The sequence below is a fragment of the Argopecten irradians genome, chromosome 10, assembly GCF_041381155.1.
Source record: "Argopecten irradians isolate NY chromosome 10, Ai_NY, whole genome shotgun sequence".
Classification (NCBI taxonomy): domain Eukaryota; kingdom Metazoa; phylum Mollusca; class Bivalvia; order Pectinida; family Pectinidae; genus Argopecten; species Argopecten irradians.
In genome coordinates, this window is record NC_091143.1 from 14,707,661 (window position 1) to 14,725,866 (window position 18,206).

Consider the following 18,206-nt stretch of genomic DNA (forward strand, 5'->3'; position numbering starts at 1 on the left):
TAGACTATGGTCAGTATTGGGATAACATGTATATATCTATATATTATATTATTTAATGAATAATTTGCGTGCCCAAGGGGTCAGAGGACAGTAGCCAGAGCCTTCCTCAAAATCATAATGTCTTAGCCAAAGATGAGTCGATGCTAATGAGACTGTAAGAAGGTTAAAGATAAGATCTCAAATTTAGTCGCCTTTTACGATTGCAGGATGACAAACTGATGATACGACTGCTTCCGCTAGATTTCTTCGAAATGTTGGTAGCTGTAGCTAGGGATAAAAAGTATTTTGTATTGTCTTACAGGGACGCTCAAGATAAAAATTGAGGCACAAATTGTCAAGGAAGAGAAAATAAAAGATGAGATCTAAATTTTTGTTGCCTTTAATGAACGCCATTTATGGCAAAAGCTGGAAAAAAAGCGTGCATTAAATTAATTGTTATTGTTGAAACTCAAAGACGCAACTCATGACTATACCGGTGGATTTTATGAATTACATATACACTGTAATGACATTTTCAGGAACGTTGGCCTGAACACCTGATCGTAAATCTGATGTATGGTTAGTGGTTTGGATTTCTGGTTCAAATTAAGAAATTGGAGATCAAATACATTCCAAGTATGTTGACCAACACACCAAATTTAACACCAAAGACTTCAATCAATGCCAAATGAATGGTATTACGTCTGGAAAATTGTAACTGGATGGATACCAAGACACCTGGTGTTTAGAGTCTCACTGACCGCTACAGGGGACGTCATTTCCATCACGAAATGTCAAGTTAAATTGTGTTGCGTTCCTTCTCACAGGTTCAATGACCTACATACGAGGACAATTGCCAACGAATGTACCGGTGGTATGCTAACAGAGTTACTATGCATTAATTCTATGGAGATTGTCAATCCTCAATAATCTCTCCATATGTTAAATTCTTGATGATTCTAATACGTCTTTAGTAGTTTTCTACGATTATTCCACACGATTTTGAATCTGATGGACCTTATTCTTTTGTCTTTCCTGTTATTGTTGCCTTTCCATTCAAAACTTACACGGGGATGTGTACACGTGGTGTGTTAGATGGTCTATGCTATAAAGTCTCACTGTTCAAGGTAACAATGAAAAGAACTAAAGTATTGTATAAACCCCAATAACCATTATATAACATTTGTTCATTTGACCCCAAAATCGTTATTGAATGTGGTAAAGCCATCTGTCATATTTGAATGAAATACACGTGTACCAGTTATAAAAGTGCACACTTCGCTAACAACGTAGATTTGTCAATACTATACGTCAATCAAATGACTACACAATGTAATTGATGATACAACATATGAAATCGATAAAAGTGTTTAAATATTTAAGATCTTTACATGGTCCAAATGCAAAATTAGTATGCATATTTTTTTTTATTATGAAAACCAATGGCATGAATGTAGCATTGCAATCGAATGATTGTATCATAGGATGCGTATGATATGGCAGACCACACAAGCTATTTAATGAATTACCTTATGAAATATTTCCATTAATTCCCTCAGTAACAATACTAATGAATGCTGACTTAATGAGCTAGAGGCATATAAACACTCCCCTGTATCGATCTGTACTAGTGTAATGCTGTGGTTTCTGTCTCCTGTTTGGTTAGATATAGTGCCGTGTCACCAGAACGATGTGTGACAGAACGCAGAACGATTCAGTTTGTCGAGTCATAATCAGTTCATCTGTAAAGTAACAGTGTATAAATAACACACATGGATGAAGATTGAACCTGTTACTTTGTATCGTTTTTTTGAATTTCTGAAGAATGCAACTATTATCAATCGCATATAGCCGAATGCAACTCTTTGTGATATAACTGCATTAGAGAAAATATAAAACTTTTCGCGAGGGACATTGATTTGGAACAACTTCAAAATATAAGCGAAATTTCGCCCTGCACATGGGCAGTAGTGCAATTGTTATGGTCTCTCAGTGAAAAATCATCATGATGTGACGACCTTATAGTAAATGATGGACGCATATTAAGGATATTAAACTTTTAACTATATCCACTTTTGTACTAAAAGTTAAGATGAAAACGATATGTAATACAGAATGGGCAAATTAAAGAGTTTTTGTATAACGTTCACGAATACAAACGGAGTATGCTTTGCCGGGAAGGAACTGGAGGGCGCCGTCGTAGTAGACTTGGCAACGAAATACAAAATGAAAGGTTAGTCATAATAAACGATCTCAATGAGTCAGTGTGTCGATCTTATAACAATATGTCACGTCAGTTTTAAGTCCAAATATTTTAATCTTGACTAATTTATCTTTTTATTTTGCATTTTGATTTGATTTTTAGAATACCAACGTTTATAGAACACAAATAAACATCACAACAATACCTTGCATTCTTTATTGTTCATCGATAGTCCGCAATTGTGGCAGATGGTCATCTCTTCTTTGAAGGTGCAAACACTTGATAATATATTATTATTATATACAAACATACAATGGAAAAATACAATGCTATACACTGTTATCATATAACTGCAAGTCGATTTCAAACTGAGTTGAAGTGATTTTCACATACGACCTAGTCAAATTGTATGATTTCTTCGCTGACGAAATTTTCAATCTGATGCCGCCTTAAAAAGAAAGTTGTGTTTACTTTTTCTGCTTTCAATTAAATGTTGTTCTAAGATAAAACGCTAATGAAATAAAAAAAGTCATTTTGAAACTTTTGTTTTAATTAACTATCTTTTTAGATTTAATTCATCTGATTTTTTTCTGTCTCTATAATTATACAACATTATACAATTAATTATGCTATAAGTGATTTTATTAATTGATAATAACATTAATTTTCAATCTACGAAAAATGCGGTAATTCAGGACTATACGTACCATAATTGTTAACTATTAACGAACAGATTGGCTATGAGTGCGATGAAGACAACTGTAAATTAGTGATCTTGTCCGTTTATTTATAATCCGATTGCCTAATTTTTTCCTAGAAGCAAAAACACGTTTAATATTCCCGAGTACTCAGTTTTCCTTTGATGTTTCATTAAAGAACCTCTACACAGTTTTATGCTTTATTTGCCGTTGCCTTTTCTTTTTTATATAATTTTGATAATACTATGTCAATATTTTTACTTTGAAAGGGTGATCACAGGCGAAATGCTGTCATGGTCTTAATTTAAGAGACCCAAATTTTGTTATGGTGGCGTAGTGTCTCTTATAAAAAACGTTTTAATGACTTTTCTGTCATGGTCGTATACAGAATTGTAGGGTCACCGGGTATGCTATTGCTTGTATTCCGTCATTTCATCGACAACAATCCTCGTTTACTATCTATCTAATGTTATTGATTGACAATGCTGACCATATCAATTATATAGGTGACATATTTGTTTATACACATAGCAAATATTAGTTTTGCTTGACATTTACCACCAGTCTTGCGTTACATAGACAGTTTATTTTCGAAAACCTTTTTAACAATATTAATCCAAAAGGCATGTCAATCCAAGCGAAACACATTGCAGCTTTCATCACATACTAATTTGCATTAAGATGGACCCGCTTGTTCAATCACAATAAAGCTTCAAAATAATGGAATGAGAAACGCTATATTTGAATGATTAATGGAACAAACTAAGGCGTTTATATATTAAGGCATTAAAATAAAGCATTTGAAGCTTGTTCAACACAATAATTATTTTCATTAATTAAAACATCTAAATATTATCAGTATTGACCAAGGAAATAGAAAAACGTTTTGAATTCAATAGTTCTTGGAATTTTCAACGAGAATATTTCATAAGAATACTTCGGTTTTCTTGGTGGAATATAAGTAATCTGATTAAAACTACATCTGCGGTCCCATTGCTATACTACATGTTCAAGTCGAAGCTTCGAAGTGTAACCGTTTAGAAGACAATATGATTTTAGTAGTGTTTTGTAAATATATATTCGTTTGAAACACACAATGTCGATGTGTATTTGACTTTAATCAGTTTGGAATATATATATATATATATATATGTGTGTGTGTGTGTGTGTGTGTGTGTGTGTGTGTGTATCTGTGCAAATAATTAAATACTGCCCAATAAACTATGATTGAATTTTTGTAACATGGAGATCTTACGGATGTTGTTATTGATTTCCGAAAACTAGAATTATTTATTCACGAGTTAATGTGGTTTTAGTTATGGTGTAATGATTCAACCTTGTAGTGAAGTCTAAATCAATATTTGCACTGACATCTGACGATATCCCTTTATATTCTTACCAATCGTAACATAGGGCTCACGTTTTTACTGGTTAGATCATTGTCAGTAAACAGTAACCAGGCGAGGGCACGAGTTTGACTATTACAAAGTGTCCCAACATGAACATACTGCAGCCTCCCGAAACAAACACACTACATATATAGGAGGCTTTCAATTAATAACTCTCGCTGTTATTAGGACGTGAATCTAATCAACACACTAAGTAACCAGAAATCCCTCTGTTGTTGCAGATTATACACATAAGCATGAAGTATTTTTTCTTCAGAATTTGCAAGTGAATGATGACATAGTTTTCACCTTATTGAAAATAATTATACCATACACATCAATGACAGTTCATGATCATCTGGATATTTCTACAAAACAAAAAAAAATCATTAGCCGAAGGAAAGAAATCGAAGCTCAACCGACGAATTGATAAAGTGCTAAAACGTATTGAAAAACTCTGACATTTTAAACTACCATTTACTGAATTATTAATTTTCTAATTCGCCTTAAAAATGAGGTAACTATATGAAATACATTAATACTTTGTTGTATGTTGTAACATAGTTCAAAGTATATCATCGTTTAAGTTATACCGTGGGTGATTGATGTCACTGTAAGTATTTTTGAGTATGTGTCATTTTTATACAGAACTCCGGTTGCGTTTTCGAGGTTACGCCTTGGTGCACTGGACGGAGAACCATTCAAGTGGTCAAGGAAAGAGCAAACGGACCGTGACCAAACACTACACTGGCGAGGAGCTCTACTTTGATCATACAGTGATACTGTTTGGTAAGTAGCATTTATTTATTAAACGAGAATGTTTTTTAAAATGCTGATGTTATTATCCCCCGCCCAACGAAGTTGCCGGGGGATATACAAATTGGTTCCGTCCGTCCGTTTGTCCGTCCGTACGAATGGTTTCCGGAGCATAACTCTAAAACCAGTGGAGATATTTCCACGAAACTTCATACACACATTGGTCTTATGGTCTAGTAGTGCCTTTTGCTATTTTTAGGTTTTCATTTTTTGCATTTTTTCCGTAACCATGGAATTATTGCTGAAAATATCATATTTTTGTACCAGGTTCGTTTCCGGAGCATAACTCTAAAACCAGAAGAGATATTTCCACGAAACTTCATAGACACATTGGTCTTATGGTCTAGTAGTGCCTTTTGCTATTTTAAGGTTTTCACTTATGTTTTGTACTTTTTTCTGTAACCATGGAAACATTGCTGAAAATGGCAGATTTTTGTGTAAGAATCGTTTCCGGAGCACAACTCTAAAACTAGCAGAGATATTTCCATGAAACTTCATAGACACATTGTTCTTATGGTCTAGTAGTGCCTTTTGCTATTTTTAGGTTTTCATTTTTTGCACTTTTTCCGTAACCATGGAAACATTGCTGAAAATATCATATTTTTGTACCAGGTTCGTTTCCGCAGCATAACTGGAAAAATGGTTGAGATATATGAACGGAACTCCATAGGCACATTAGTCTTATGGTCTAGTAGTGCCTTTTGCTATTTTAAGGTTATCACCTTTTGTACTTTTTTCTGTAACCATGGAAACATTGGTGGAAATGGCAGATTTTTGTGTAAGAATCGTTACCGAAGCACAACTCTAAAACCAGCAGAGATATTTCCATGAAACTTCATAGACACATTGTTCTTATGGTCTAGTAGTGCCTTTTGCTATTTTTAGGTTTTCACTTTTTGTGCTTTTTTCTGTAACCATAGAAACATTGCTGAAAATATCATGTTTTTGTAGCAGGTTCATTTCCGGAGCATAACTCTAAAACCAGCAGAGATATTTCCACGAAACTTCATAGACACATTCTTTTTATGGTCTAGTAGTACCGTTTGCTATTTTTAGGTTTTCATTTTTTGCACTTTTTCCGTTACCATGGAAACATTGCTGAAAATATCATGGTAAATGGTAAATGTTACTTTGCAAAACTCCACCCATCTTTGTGTATATAGTCTAATATAAATGTCAAGGCTGTATACCTGATTCAACAATTGCAGCCCCGCTCTACTTGAATTATATTCCATCTTTCTTTAGCTCAACTTCCTTTTTCCTGGGTTTTTTCATACACATAAGTCTCCACAATCAAACTTACTTCAGCTTTGATATCTCCATTGGCGGGGGATCTGAATGACTATGTCCTTGTTTTAGTGATTTTTATTCTTGTTCTTGGTGGTAATATTGTTTAATCGGTAATCTTGTTATATCGGTAATCATGTTTTATCGGTAATCTTGTTTTAGTGGTAATCTTTTTAAAGATAATCTTGTTTTAGCAGAAATCTTGTTTTAGAGGAAATTTTGTTTTAGCAGTAATCTTGTTTTAGCGGTAATCTTGTTGTAGCGTTATCTTGTTTTAGAGGTAATTTTCTTTAAGCGGTAATCTTGTTTTAGAGGTAATCTTGTTTTAGAGGTAATCTTGTTTTAGCAGAAATCTTGTTTTAGCGCCAATCTTGTTTTAGAGGGATTCTTGTTTTGGCAGAAATCTTGTTTTGTTTTTTGAGGTAATCTTGTTTTAGAGGTAATCGTTTTAGCGGCAATCTGTCTTAGAGGTAATCTTGTTTTAGAGGTAATATTGTTTTAGCTGTAATCTTATTTTAGCGGCAATCTTGTTTTAGAGGAAATCTTGTTTTAGCAGAAATATTGTTTTAGAGGTAATCTGTTTTAGCGGTATATCTTTTTTTGCGGTTTTCTTGTTTTTGAGGTAGTCGTATTTAAACAGAAATCTTGGTGTAGCGGTAATCTTGTTTTAGCGGTAATCTTTTTTTAGTAGAAATCTTGTTTTAGCGCTTGTCATACACTAAAATTATCGCTAGAATAAACTTGCACAAACTACTTCCGCTGTCTGTCGTTTTATGCAGAAGAAACAAATGCGAATACGATGATTTATCAATAAAAGAATTTTTCAAACGTCGATTTTGTGCTGAACTTTCATGGCTTCAAAAAAGAGTATACGATTTTCTGATAAGTTGTTTTTCGATTTATTTGTAAAACCCCTTGAGTATACACATATGTACATTGTGATATTAAATTTGTGAACTAAAAAACCAAGAATATAGACCATAGTAAATAGAAATAAAGCCAATATTGTATAACTAGTTCTGCTTATTTTAATGTGTTAAATATTTGATTGTTTGTTAACCATATTCAGTTCAAGAGATATTTTTTGTTTATGTCACTGACCTACTCATCGATTTTCGATTTGAATAATTGGTTGTGACATATTCGTAAAGATAAACTAGTATTCGAATTGGCTATCAAATAACTGGAATTACCCACAATTCTATCTTGGTATAAACTTATTTTATTCCACTTCAATACATAAATAAATTATTGCAATGCAAGTATTCAGAAAAAATATACAATATTTTATAAATATGTCTCCACCACTATCCTATAAAAATTGCTCTACTTTTTTAATAGATTGCTATACTGATACTTTTAATGCCGTGTTCTATTTTTCTTTCCTGCGATATAAACCTATACCGTTTGTGTCTTCGTTTTCATTTCATGGTCAATGGACACCCAGGGTCATTTATGGCCAAATGACATCAGCATTGATACAGCTTATAATACGTACTTCATGGTAAAATGTGTTCTAGAATACTCCATATGTTTTAAATTTCATTTAGGGTGGTCGGGTGGTGTAGTGGTTAAACAACTCGCCTTTCACCTAGCAGGCCGGGGTTCGATTCCCGGCACGTGCGCGAAAAGGTTTGGGGTCACCTGCCCGATCACGTGTTTTCTCCGGGCACTCCGGTTTCCTCTGACACTAAGATCCCTCGCGCGCTAAAATATTAAAAAAAATATTATTTGTTTTAAATATGTGTCACAGATAATATAATCGTTACAAAAATCTGAAATATTAATTACGTGAATGAGTCGGTATGGAAATGAGTCTGCAATGGAATTTAGATCCTTCTTCCACGATAGAATCAATAAAATGTTATCGGGTGTGTTTACCATACAGAACACACCCTGTCACATATTATTAATGAACATGGGGAGAAACCGTTACCCAACTTCTGTTGCGTTTGAATAAGTTCTATGGAATATATGTAGAAATTAATTATTTGTTTTTCAATAGGATCAAGTATCACTTTCAATGTTGAAACTGGCATTGTGTTTTCCAACAAATTACCGCTGCTCGATCTGAAGTATTCGAAACCCACATGGGACAATTGCAATGATGACATTGGCTCTGATATTTGCTCTTTTGGTATTTGGTCATCAATTTTAATGTAAAAATAGGCATTGTGTTTTCCAAAAAATTACCATTATCCCGCTGCTCGATCTGAAGTATTCGAAACCCACATGGGAGAATTGCAATGATGTCAGTAGATCTGCGATTTTCTCTTTTGGTACTATGTGTTTTCTCCACCCTTTCAACCAGAAGTATTCGAAACTCACATTGAACAATTGCAATGATGTCAGTAGATCTGCGATTTTCTCTTTTGGTACTTTGTGTTTTCTCCACCCTTTCAACTAGAAGTATTCGACACTCTCATTGAACAATTGCAATGAGGGCAGTAGATCTGCGATTTTCTCTTTTGGCACTTTGGGTGTTCTCCTCCCTATAAACCTGACACGCCCTTGAATGACTCTGGCTGATAATATAGCTTAAACCAAGTCTGGAATCTAGTTTATGTTTTCGATAATTTAAAGACTGTCAGGTTTCGGTTGTTGAGAAAGCTGAAATACTCCGCAGAAATAAAATAAAATAAGAATATCGCTTCAACCTGGCAACTTAACTTAACTTAATATCGAGGAAGGGTATGGTGTAATGAAACGCATTTTTCGAACAATTTGCTTGTACTTCTATTCAGAGTTCAGCTGTACAATGGTTATCAATGTACAGATAACATAGCCTGTAATCTAAAAAATTGATATTTTCAGCGTCCAGTGGTGACAATTGTGAGACAATCGCCATGGGGAAGCACACATTTCCCTTCGAGTTCCAGGTGCCTTCGACGTGTCCAACATCCCATGAAGGCACGTGGGGTCGAATTAGATATGAAACAGTGGCTACCATTGAAAAACTATTTGGTGTTGGCATTTCCACCGTTAATGGTTTCACCGTGATCAACCCATTCGATTTAAATGACGATTCTCGCGCACGGGTAAGTTTATTGTTTACTTAACAACTTGTCAAGGTAGAAATGTCATTTTCTCTTAGTGTGAGATGATTGTACCAAATGTGTACTAGGAAGTAGTTTGGACTGTATTTCTCACGTAATCCATTAACTTAGATCACTTTTAGCATAAAACACTGATGTGGTATGACTGAAACGTTTGCCATTGCATGTGTCGGACAGGAAATCAACTGTAATTCATTTTGAAAAAAAAAACAACAATGAAGTGACGTCATAGTCCAAGAATAATGTTACAAATGGATGTCTTTGCTTAAATTGTAATTATACGAGAAAAGGGTAGTTTAAATTGTTTGAAACTCTTGGATATTTTGCTTGTCAAGATTTGCAATGGTGATAACATCTTTTAAGGGTCATTTTATAAAAGCAACTATATAGGCTTTAGAATTAACTGAATGATATCTAAAATGCTATGAGCTTATAACACTCGCATAGTAACGATGGTTTCACCCATGGACGCCAATTTGTAGTCGTATAACTTTTGTCTGTTATTGCTTGCAATATTGAAGTTAAAAACAAACTATGATACTGTAGATAGTTCGATTTTAAAACATGAGCGCAATATTTATTTTGAAAGGTTTATACTAACGGTATTCGGAAAATACCATTTGCATTTTGATTTTTTTCAAAAATAAAGACATAAAATAGTAAAAATGAATCATGTACGAGAAAGCGTAATTAAACCCACATTTTGGAGATGAACTTCGATAATTTCTGAGGAACTCTGTGTAAGTCGTATACTCTAAGAAACTATATTAAAATATGTCAAGGACAAGAGTCTCCCGCAAACGCGAATAATGTTCCACTCAGATGATCAATATTGATTCTTTTATTGTGATCAAAGTTATTGCTTCCGATTGATCAATTATATTCTGCCATACGGTATATGTCACTAGAATTACCAGCTCTGTTTCTACGTGAGAAACTGATAATGGTATACATCGTTAGGCGACCATTAGCCAGATTATATATTTAAGTATACAGATGAAGTAATAAAGTCAAAAATCAATTGATGGAAGCTTGATATTGTTCGAATTCCTCAAACTAGCTCCTCGTTACCAACACTTATCCACAATTTATATAATTGGACCGGGGTTCTGAATCGCCACGCCATTTTCTCATCAATTAACTACCGTATATTGGTTTTATCTGTACACACGAATCAATCTTATTGTGTACATTGCCATAGTGTTGTTAAAGATATCTAATTGAAAATCATATTGGTAATTAACTTCCTGACAACCGAGACTTGTAATTATTATTAAAATGTTCTTGGTGACAGATGATACTAAGGGAATCTAAACTTTGTGTATCAAAGCATTGTCTTCAGAATATGAATTTTTTTAGTAAATCCATGAAATTTGTTTATCGTAAGACGACTAAGACATGATCTTTATGGTGGAAACGTTTCTTAAAAGTACCTACGAGAAGGAAGAGAACAATGTGTTTCGGCAGAATGGGGGGACTGGTAAGGGGACGGACCTAGAAAAAATTGAAAGGGAAGATTTGCTGCAAAAATCAATTTTAGTCTGTTACGAATTGCCAATTATCAAATTAAAAAAATACGCGGTGCTCATTAATAATTTTATAGTATGGTCATAGTCACATGTTTAGGATGTACACTTTATGATGTATTTGCGTGTGGATACATGTATATTCGTAGAGATATGATGTAAGTGAAATAAGAGAATAAAGCACTCTTTCAGTACATAATGGACATGGCCATGATGTGCCAGACATTATAAGTAAATACACCTGTTTGGCGCCAAAATAATGTCCCCCCTAAAAGTTTCAGTAACACCCATCCTTGCATCTAATGTGAGATTTTTTTTTTTTTTTTTTTTTTTTTTTTTTTTTTTTTTGATTATTTAAGCGTCCTATAAACAGCCAGTCATGTAAGGACGGCCTCCCATGTATGCAGTGTGTAGCGTTTGTGAAATGCGAGGTGTGTGTGTTTTGGGAGACTGCGGTGTGTTCGTGTTGTGTCTTCTTGTATAGTGGAACTATTGCCCTTTTATAGTGCTATATCACTGAAGCATGTCGCCGAAGACAACGAGCAACCACCCCACCCGGTCACATTATACTGACAACGGGCCAGCCAGTCGTCCCACTCCCTGTATGTTGAGGGCTAAGCAGGAGCAGAAACTACCATTTTTATAGACTTTGGTGTTTTTCGGCCAGGGGCAGAACCAAGAGCCTTCCTCACAGGGGCGATCGCTCAACTCAAGGCCAAAAGTGAGGCGGTGCCAAGGGCATTAGTAAAGATAAAGTCAGTTAGGAAGAAGAGAAAAGATAAGAGCCTAAATTTAGTCGCCTTTTAGAATCATGCAATAGAGGCAGCAGGTACAATTCCAACGCCCTACCTGCAGGGCAGCTAATGTGTGTGAGAGAGAGAGAGAGGGAGAGAGAGAAAACAATGGTGAACAGGAGAGCATTGAATTGGTATGCTACAAGTCTTGGCATGTTTATTATACATCTACTAGTATAATAAAGTATAAGTCGTGTGTTTTACGGAATGGCTTACTGTTTAATCGGACAGTTGTATGATAAAGAACTAGGTAATAAAACGGTTTGATGAAGTCTTGAGAATCAGCAACTTAAAACTCAAATAGACGCCGACCTCATAGTATCACAGAACACTGTAAACATTGACGATCACGGTTGTTAGCAACAGAAGATATTTATTTTTTATAATACTTTTTTTTTCAGTGAAATAACCAGGTATTCCCACGTCGATCGAAAACCAAATTGTCAGCGATAGTTTTGTTTGGATCGATTTCATTAGCACATTAACAAAGACAGATAGGTTGACACCTTTAATTTTTGTTATATGTTTTTCAATAATCAATAAAATCATCTAAAGCAGTCATGCAATATCAGCGTTCTATGGTCTCGTATTCAGTAAAAATTCCGACATGTCGATGACACATTTCATTATTTAATGAAACTATTTACTCCACAGTCGGTAATACTGACATGATGATTATGCATGCAGGTTAAAGTATCAAAATCGGCAGCTGTGACGACTCAAAATAAATTGAAAAGCAGATAAATGAGATGTAATCAAACTACCGATATGTAACACCTGAATAATTAACTTTCCCTGTCCTATCGTGCACCAAACCAAGATTAACGTGTCATCTTATTCTTATATAATTCTGAGAGCATTGTAGCAAATATGTTAATGTGCCATTTTTATTTATTTTTTCTGTTTAGAAAACATCGGGACAAAAACCTAATTGATTTTAGCAACATGTATTTTTACGCCTGTTGAACAGTTTATTTGATCATTCTAATTGATTGGATCATGTTTTTTGTCCTAGAAACAGTAAATGTTATATTTAATTGCATCTATTGTCCCTATTTAAAGACAAAACGAGAGAAAATTATTTAAAATCTAAAGGAATATTGTCCCTATTATGAGAATATATTGTTTCTATATCTAAATGTCGGTTGTCCCTTTTAGGAGAGTATATTATTTCTATATCTAAATATATAACAATGAATATGATATTATCAACTATCACTGTTGACAATCACATCAGAGATAAAAACTTTATTTGATTAAGTTAACGTCCTATAATACACTGGTTAGTTTGGTGATGCTCAATAAAACAATTTTAATTAGATAGTGATAGAGTTGAACTAGTTCGACATAAAGAGGTTAAATTGAATTTTAATATTTATCGATACTAGGGTTCCATGGCAGTAAAACAAGTATAAGTTTATATTTAAATATCTCTGCTTTTCTCGCCAGAAGAATATCACGGCGGATAACGAGATGTCATCGAGTGAAATTCGTTCGACATAAAGAATTTCAAGTTATTTTTTTTTAAATATCTCAGACTTAGCGGTAGTAAGATTTCTTGGCAGAGAACAGTTGATATCTTATAGTATTTTTTTTCTCGCTATTTCTCACAAGGAGAGCAACACTGCAGAAAACGAGATATCATGGAGTTAAACTAGTACGACATAAAGATGTGAATTTAAATATCACTAATTTCTAGGATATAGGGTTTTTGGTAGAACAACAGTTAGTATTTAATGGTTTAATATCTCTTTTTTTCTTATCATCAGGAGAGTATCACGGCAGAGAACGAGATGTCTCTGTGTTGCCTGTGCTGTAAATCAGGTCCAATCTGTGCCTCCCTGATCCTGGACAATGTGGGGTTTGTTCCTGGGGAAACAATCCCGATCCGGGCAGAAGTAGTAAACCACAGTAACAGGAAGATTGCCGATATGACGGCGTCCTTAAATATGGTAAACATTGTAATACCAATATACATATCTATTATCATTTATCGTGACGAAGAAAAATATAAGCATGAAGATGAAGTTTAGACTTATGATATTGGTTTCGCAAGATATTATTTATGATGTAGGAATGAATAAAATATTAACATATTTTTATTGTATTTTCAAACTCTCCTGAAATAGAAAAATGTAAGCATGAAGTTGAAGTTTATACTCATGAGATTCCTTGAAATGAACTCGAAACTGGCTTAATCCAGGCTTCGATTTACAATTGATTTCAAAAGATGTTTCTGGAACTAATGGTGTAGGAATTTTAAAATACTTGATTCGCAAAGATCACGTACTAAATGCTGTATCAGTCTTCGTAATACACAGACATGAAATTGACATCATCTTTAGAAAGTGTTTCTTTAAGGAAATCTGATAGCTGTCTTCTTGCACAAATAATACATGTATGTTTTAATAAATCAACATATATTCTTTTTAACAGTGTAAATCCTACCGCCTTATATGGCATACATGTTTTACCACAATAGGCGCTGTTATTCAACTCTCAGGGTATCAGATAAACTATGCAGCTGCTGATTAACAATTTGTTTATACCACACGTGGTATAAACTCTGTACACATTCTGGCCGAACTACTTATTTCTCAGTGCAACGTCGCCATTTGTCAACGTCATCAATAATTGAGTAACGGTACAATATATGTTGTGATCGCTGCCTGACGTCAAAACTGATGTTGGAAAGCGTACAGTATGCGTCGAGGTCGTTGTATGTGTCAAAAAGTGACGTTTTATTTGAAGTATAATAATCTGTGTAACTCATTTTGACGGAAAAGAATCCTAATACTAGTGAGCTTGGTACAGTAAAATAGTCTGAAACTTGATTACAATAAGCTTGTTGATAATTTGGCGGGAAGTAAAAGGCACGGCTCTGCCGTGCGCATGTTTTTTTATACATGTAGTCCGACAAAGAGTGTTATATTTTAAGTAACCTTGAAAAATAACTGTAATAATACGTTAAATGTTTCATCATAAAGTTGTTCCCAATTAGAAGACATATCAATGAATTTTTTATCAAAATATGACTTTAGTGCGTTTTTGCTGATGAAAATATCACTACATCTTATTTGCATATCTTGGCAAACACACGTGACCTTATCCTCGTCGTAATTCTATCGGCTAAAATGGATATAATGGTGGTAGAAACAGGTCACACGATTCATGGTTATTGGATATGGAATTTCTTCCACACTCGTTAGTTATTTTTAAAAGTTACAAAAGACACTCCCTAAAGCTCGTGTATTTTTTAACTTTAAAAAAATAACTCACTCGTGTGAAATAAATTCCATATCCAATAACCACTCGTTGTGTAACCTCTATGTAATGCACATTGTTGAATTGTATAATATTTCCCATGTTATATCGTCCTTTTCAGATCGTTAAGTATTATGCTGTAAAGAAAGTGCGATCTCATACAAATATCATCGCCTCCATCAGCCAGAAGGAGTTTGTCTCGAAAGGCAAAATGGTGACGTGGTATGGGGACAGTCTCAAAATACCTTCTGTACCACCCTCCTTCGTACCTGGCTGCCACATTATTGACATTAGTTACGTGTTAGAGGTAGGTGCAGTGCCAGCAATCAACAAATAAAAGAAATTCGGCGGTACTGAAGATAATAAAATAGGAAATGAAGATATAAAACATACCGGTAAAAAACCCAAATGTATTATAACCCAATTCAGTATAGCTAAGTATTCTAGACAACCTGATATTTTTTAAGTGTAATTATGTTTTTGACAACATGAATGAACGTTAGAAACGGAAGATGATACGTTTATAGCTTGCAATTGTCTCTAATCCCATGTCTATTTTCACAAACAAAAATGTTTTAATCGAAGTATGATATTCTTTATCTTGATTCATTTAATGAAGGTATAGTAGCACCACGCTTTTCCATAAAAAAGTATTATCTATCGTTGCGTCATGTGTTTGTTAGTGTAAAGTCATCTTATTTGAAAACGACGTCTGTTTCGGTCACGTGACAATCTATACCTTCTCTCTGTAATATGGAAAGACTGCATATCTCATATCATTTGATGAGGTGTTTTAAAATCTGTATTAGTAATTTAGAGTGAGTTCGATTCTCGAAGAGCTGATGATATTTCAATGAAGTTTTTTTCTTCATTTTGTTCCCCCCCCCCCGCCCCGAGTCATTTTTATAATATATGATCCATGATAAGGCATCACAAAAGCACATTGATATCACATTGTTGATTGAATGATGTATGTTTCGAATATAGCATATATACATTCCATCAATAAAATGATACCATAAGACATTATTTAAACTAAAATAAATACAGTCAACAGCAGGAGAATCATGTGTATGAATTATGTGTATTATTCACGTTTCTTTGTTTTTAATCCTAACCAGCTGCTAGTTAACCCTGCTGGTCCGTCCTTTAATCTTCCCGTCAAGATAGAAGTCATAATAGGGTCTAAGCCCCTTACAGGGACATGGAGAGCGCCCTCTATAACCAGGAATGGTCATTCTACTGTACCAGATCCAATAGGGATAGCGGAGGACAACTATTTGAAAAAGAATGGGAGAGTCCCTTCAGAAATATACACAAATGGCGAAAAGTTTAAAAGCGACGACGTTCCACACATTGAGCGTATGTATGCTTCATATGATTTTATAGAATTAAACATGATCATATTAGCATGGAGTACTTACCGTTAGAACTATAGTATTAGAACTAGGTTATGATGATAAGAATTTCCACGCCGCAAACAAGTCTATTTTTTTTTAAATTTAAATTGATGGAATTCCTGTTTGTGTCCAGCCAAATAGACCATGATTTTATAGAGAATAATTCATACCTTATACATTATCACATTACTAAAGATTATTTACCTTTTGAACAAGGCTATTAGAAACAGTTCATGATGGGGCAAACAACATTGATGAACAAATATTTTGAATTTCAATTGATGAAATCCTGTTTCCATCCAGCGAAATCGAGGAATGTTAACATTTGACATTGTCAACGGTAGTAGATTTTAAAATAGAACAATGGAATATCCAGCCAAATTGAAGTTCATTTACATTTGATAATTTTGACAGTAACAAATTTTAAAATAGACCAATATCTACCGAAATCGTGGTTTGTTTATAGTTAATATTTTCAACGGTATTAGTTTTTAAAATAGAACAATAAAATAACTACCTATATCGAGATTTGTTAACATTTTATAATTTCAACGGTAGTAGATTGTAAGATAGAATAATAAAATATCCACCCCGATCGAGGTTTGTTTACATTTAATATTTTCAATGGTAATAGATTTAAAAATGAAATAATAATAATAATATTTAAACACACGATACACGTGGCATAATCATTACATATCTCATGTGTTGTCTTATTTTTGCAGCAATCATGACTTTCGCCGAGTGTATTCTTGGAACTGTTGACCTCGTGGATAATGATGAATTCGAGGACATCCCAGGTCCCGTGAACTTCACCCCTATGTACACCTACTATAAGGACAGCCAGTCTGCTGTCGACACGAGCCTTATCAAACCTCAGTGATCGTGACCACAACTCATGGAATCATACTCAAGTTGGAACTGATTAGTCTTCAAAACAAGTTTCAGTGGGGTGACCGTGTTAGATTTTAGGATGATAATAATGGTTTTATGACATACATAATGGACACTATTTTTGTAATTTGTAATTCTGTACTCGCCTGTCATTTACAATTTGAAGTTAACTAAGAGGGAAAGTAGGCGACTTTTAATAGACAAATTTTATGCAAACCATCTAGATGCTATTATTGACAGAAGCGCTCATCTTACAAAATAGATTAAAATGTTACTTTTATGCAAAATATAATTGTAACCATAGCTAGACATTGACAGAACCGCTCATTTTTCAAATAAGAGGTAAACATGTTTACAATATTTACTCATTATGCGTCACAAACCATTATCGGACTTTGTTATATAGTTTTAGATTTTTCCAGGATCAAAATGATCAGACCATACGTATTTAAACTCATGCATATGTATCATTCCGTACTTTGGGCAAATGTCTAACTGGCCTTATGTTTACAAACTTTCTAATGATTGTGACATTATATGAAACCTAATGACAATGGATATGGATTTACCGATGGTTGTTATACCCATTTACAAAATATTTCCTGTGATATATATTGTTTGTAACTATGAAGATGCAACATCGCTGACAAATAGATCTATTTTTTTCTCTATCAAAATAGGAGCAAACAAATACGAATTATTCTTCAATTATAAAAATTACTTACTTTACACCATTAACACCATTGAAAAGTTTGAGCGTCTGATTTTCCTTCAAGTTGAAAATATTAAAAATGATTAATTGCATCCCGAAAAAATGCGATGGCACTATGTCTTTTATGGAATGAAATATTGATTGCGCATGCACCAAAACACATATATAAGTTTGATATGAGTTTAATAA

At 34.0% G+C, this 18,206-nt stretch overlaps 1 protein-coding gene across 1 annotated transcript; it reads left to right on the forward strand.

The window, feature by feature from the left end:
* Positions 1-1,629: 1,629 nt before the first annotated feature.
* On the forward strand, positions 1,630-18,199 carry LOC138333197 (arrestin domain-containing protein 3-like). Its single transcript, XM_069281406.1, has 7 exons — positions 1,630-2,212; positions 4,917-5,057; positions 9,186-9,409; positions 13,517-13,699; positions 15,133-15,318; positions 16,133-16,373; positions 17,137-18,199. Exons 1-7 carry the CDS (start codon positions 2,095-2,097, stop codon positions 17,292-17,294), a joined length of 1,251 nt encoding a protein of 416 aa, XP_069137507.1. The 5' UTR covers positions 1,630-2,094; the 3' UTR covers positions 17,295-18,199.
* Positions 18,200-18,206: the final 7 nt, after the last annotated feature.

Bases quoted from the DNA above. Each gene is read 5' to 3' on its own strand.
- LOC138333197 (XM_069281406.1), top strand. From the start codon at position 2,095: ATGGGCAAATTAAAGAGTTTTTGTATAACGTTCACGAATACAAACGGA. The intron at 9,410-13,516 runs GTAAGTTTATTG...TCTTATCATCAG, and splicing joins ATGACGATTCTCGCGCACGG to GAGAGTATCACGGCAGAGAA. The intron at 13,700-15,132 runs GTAAACATTGTA...CGTCCTTTTCAG, and splicing joins TGACGGCGTCCTTAAATATG to ATCGTTAAGTATTATGCTGT.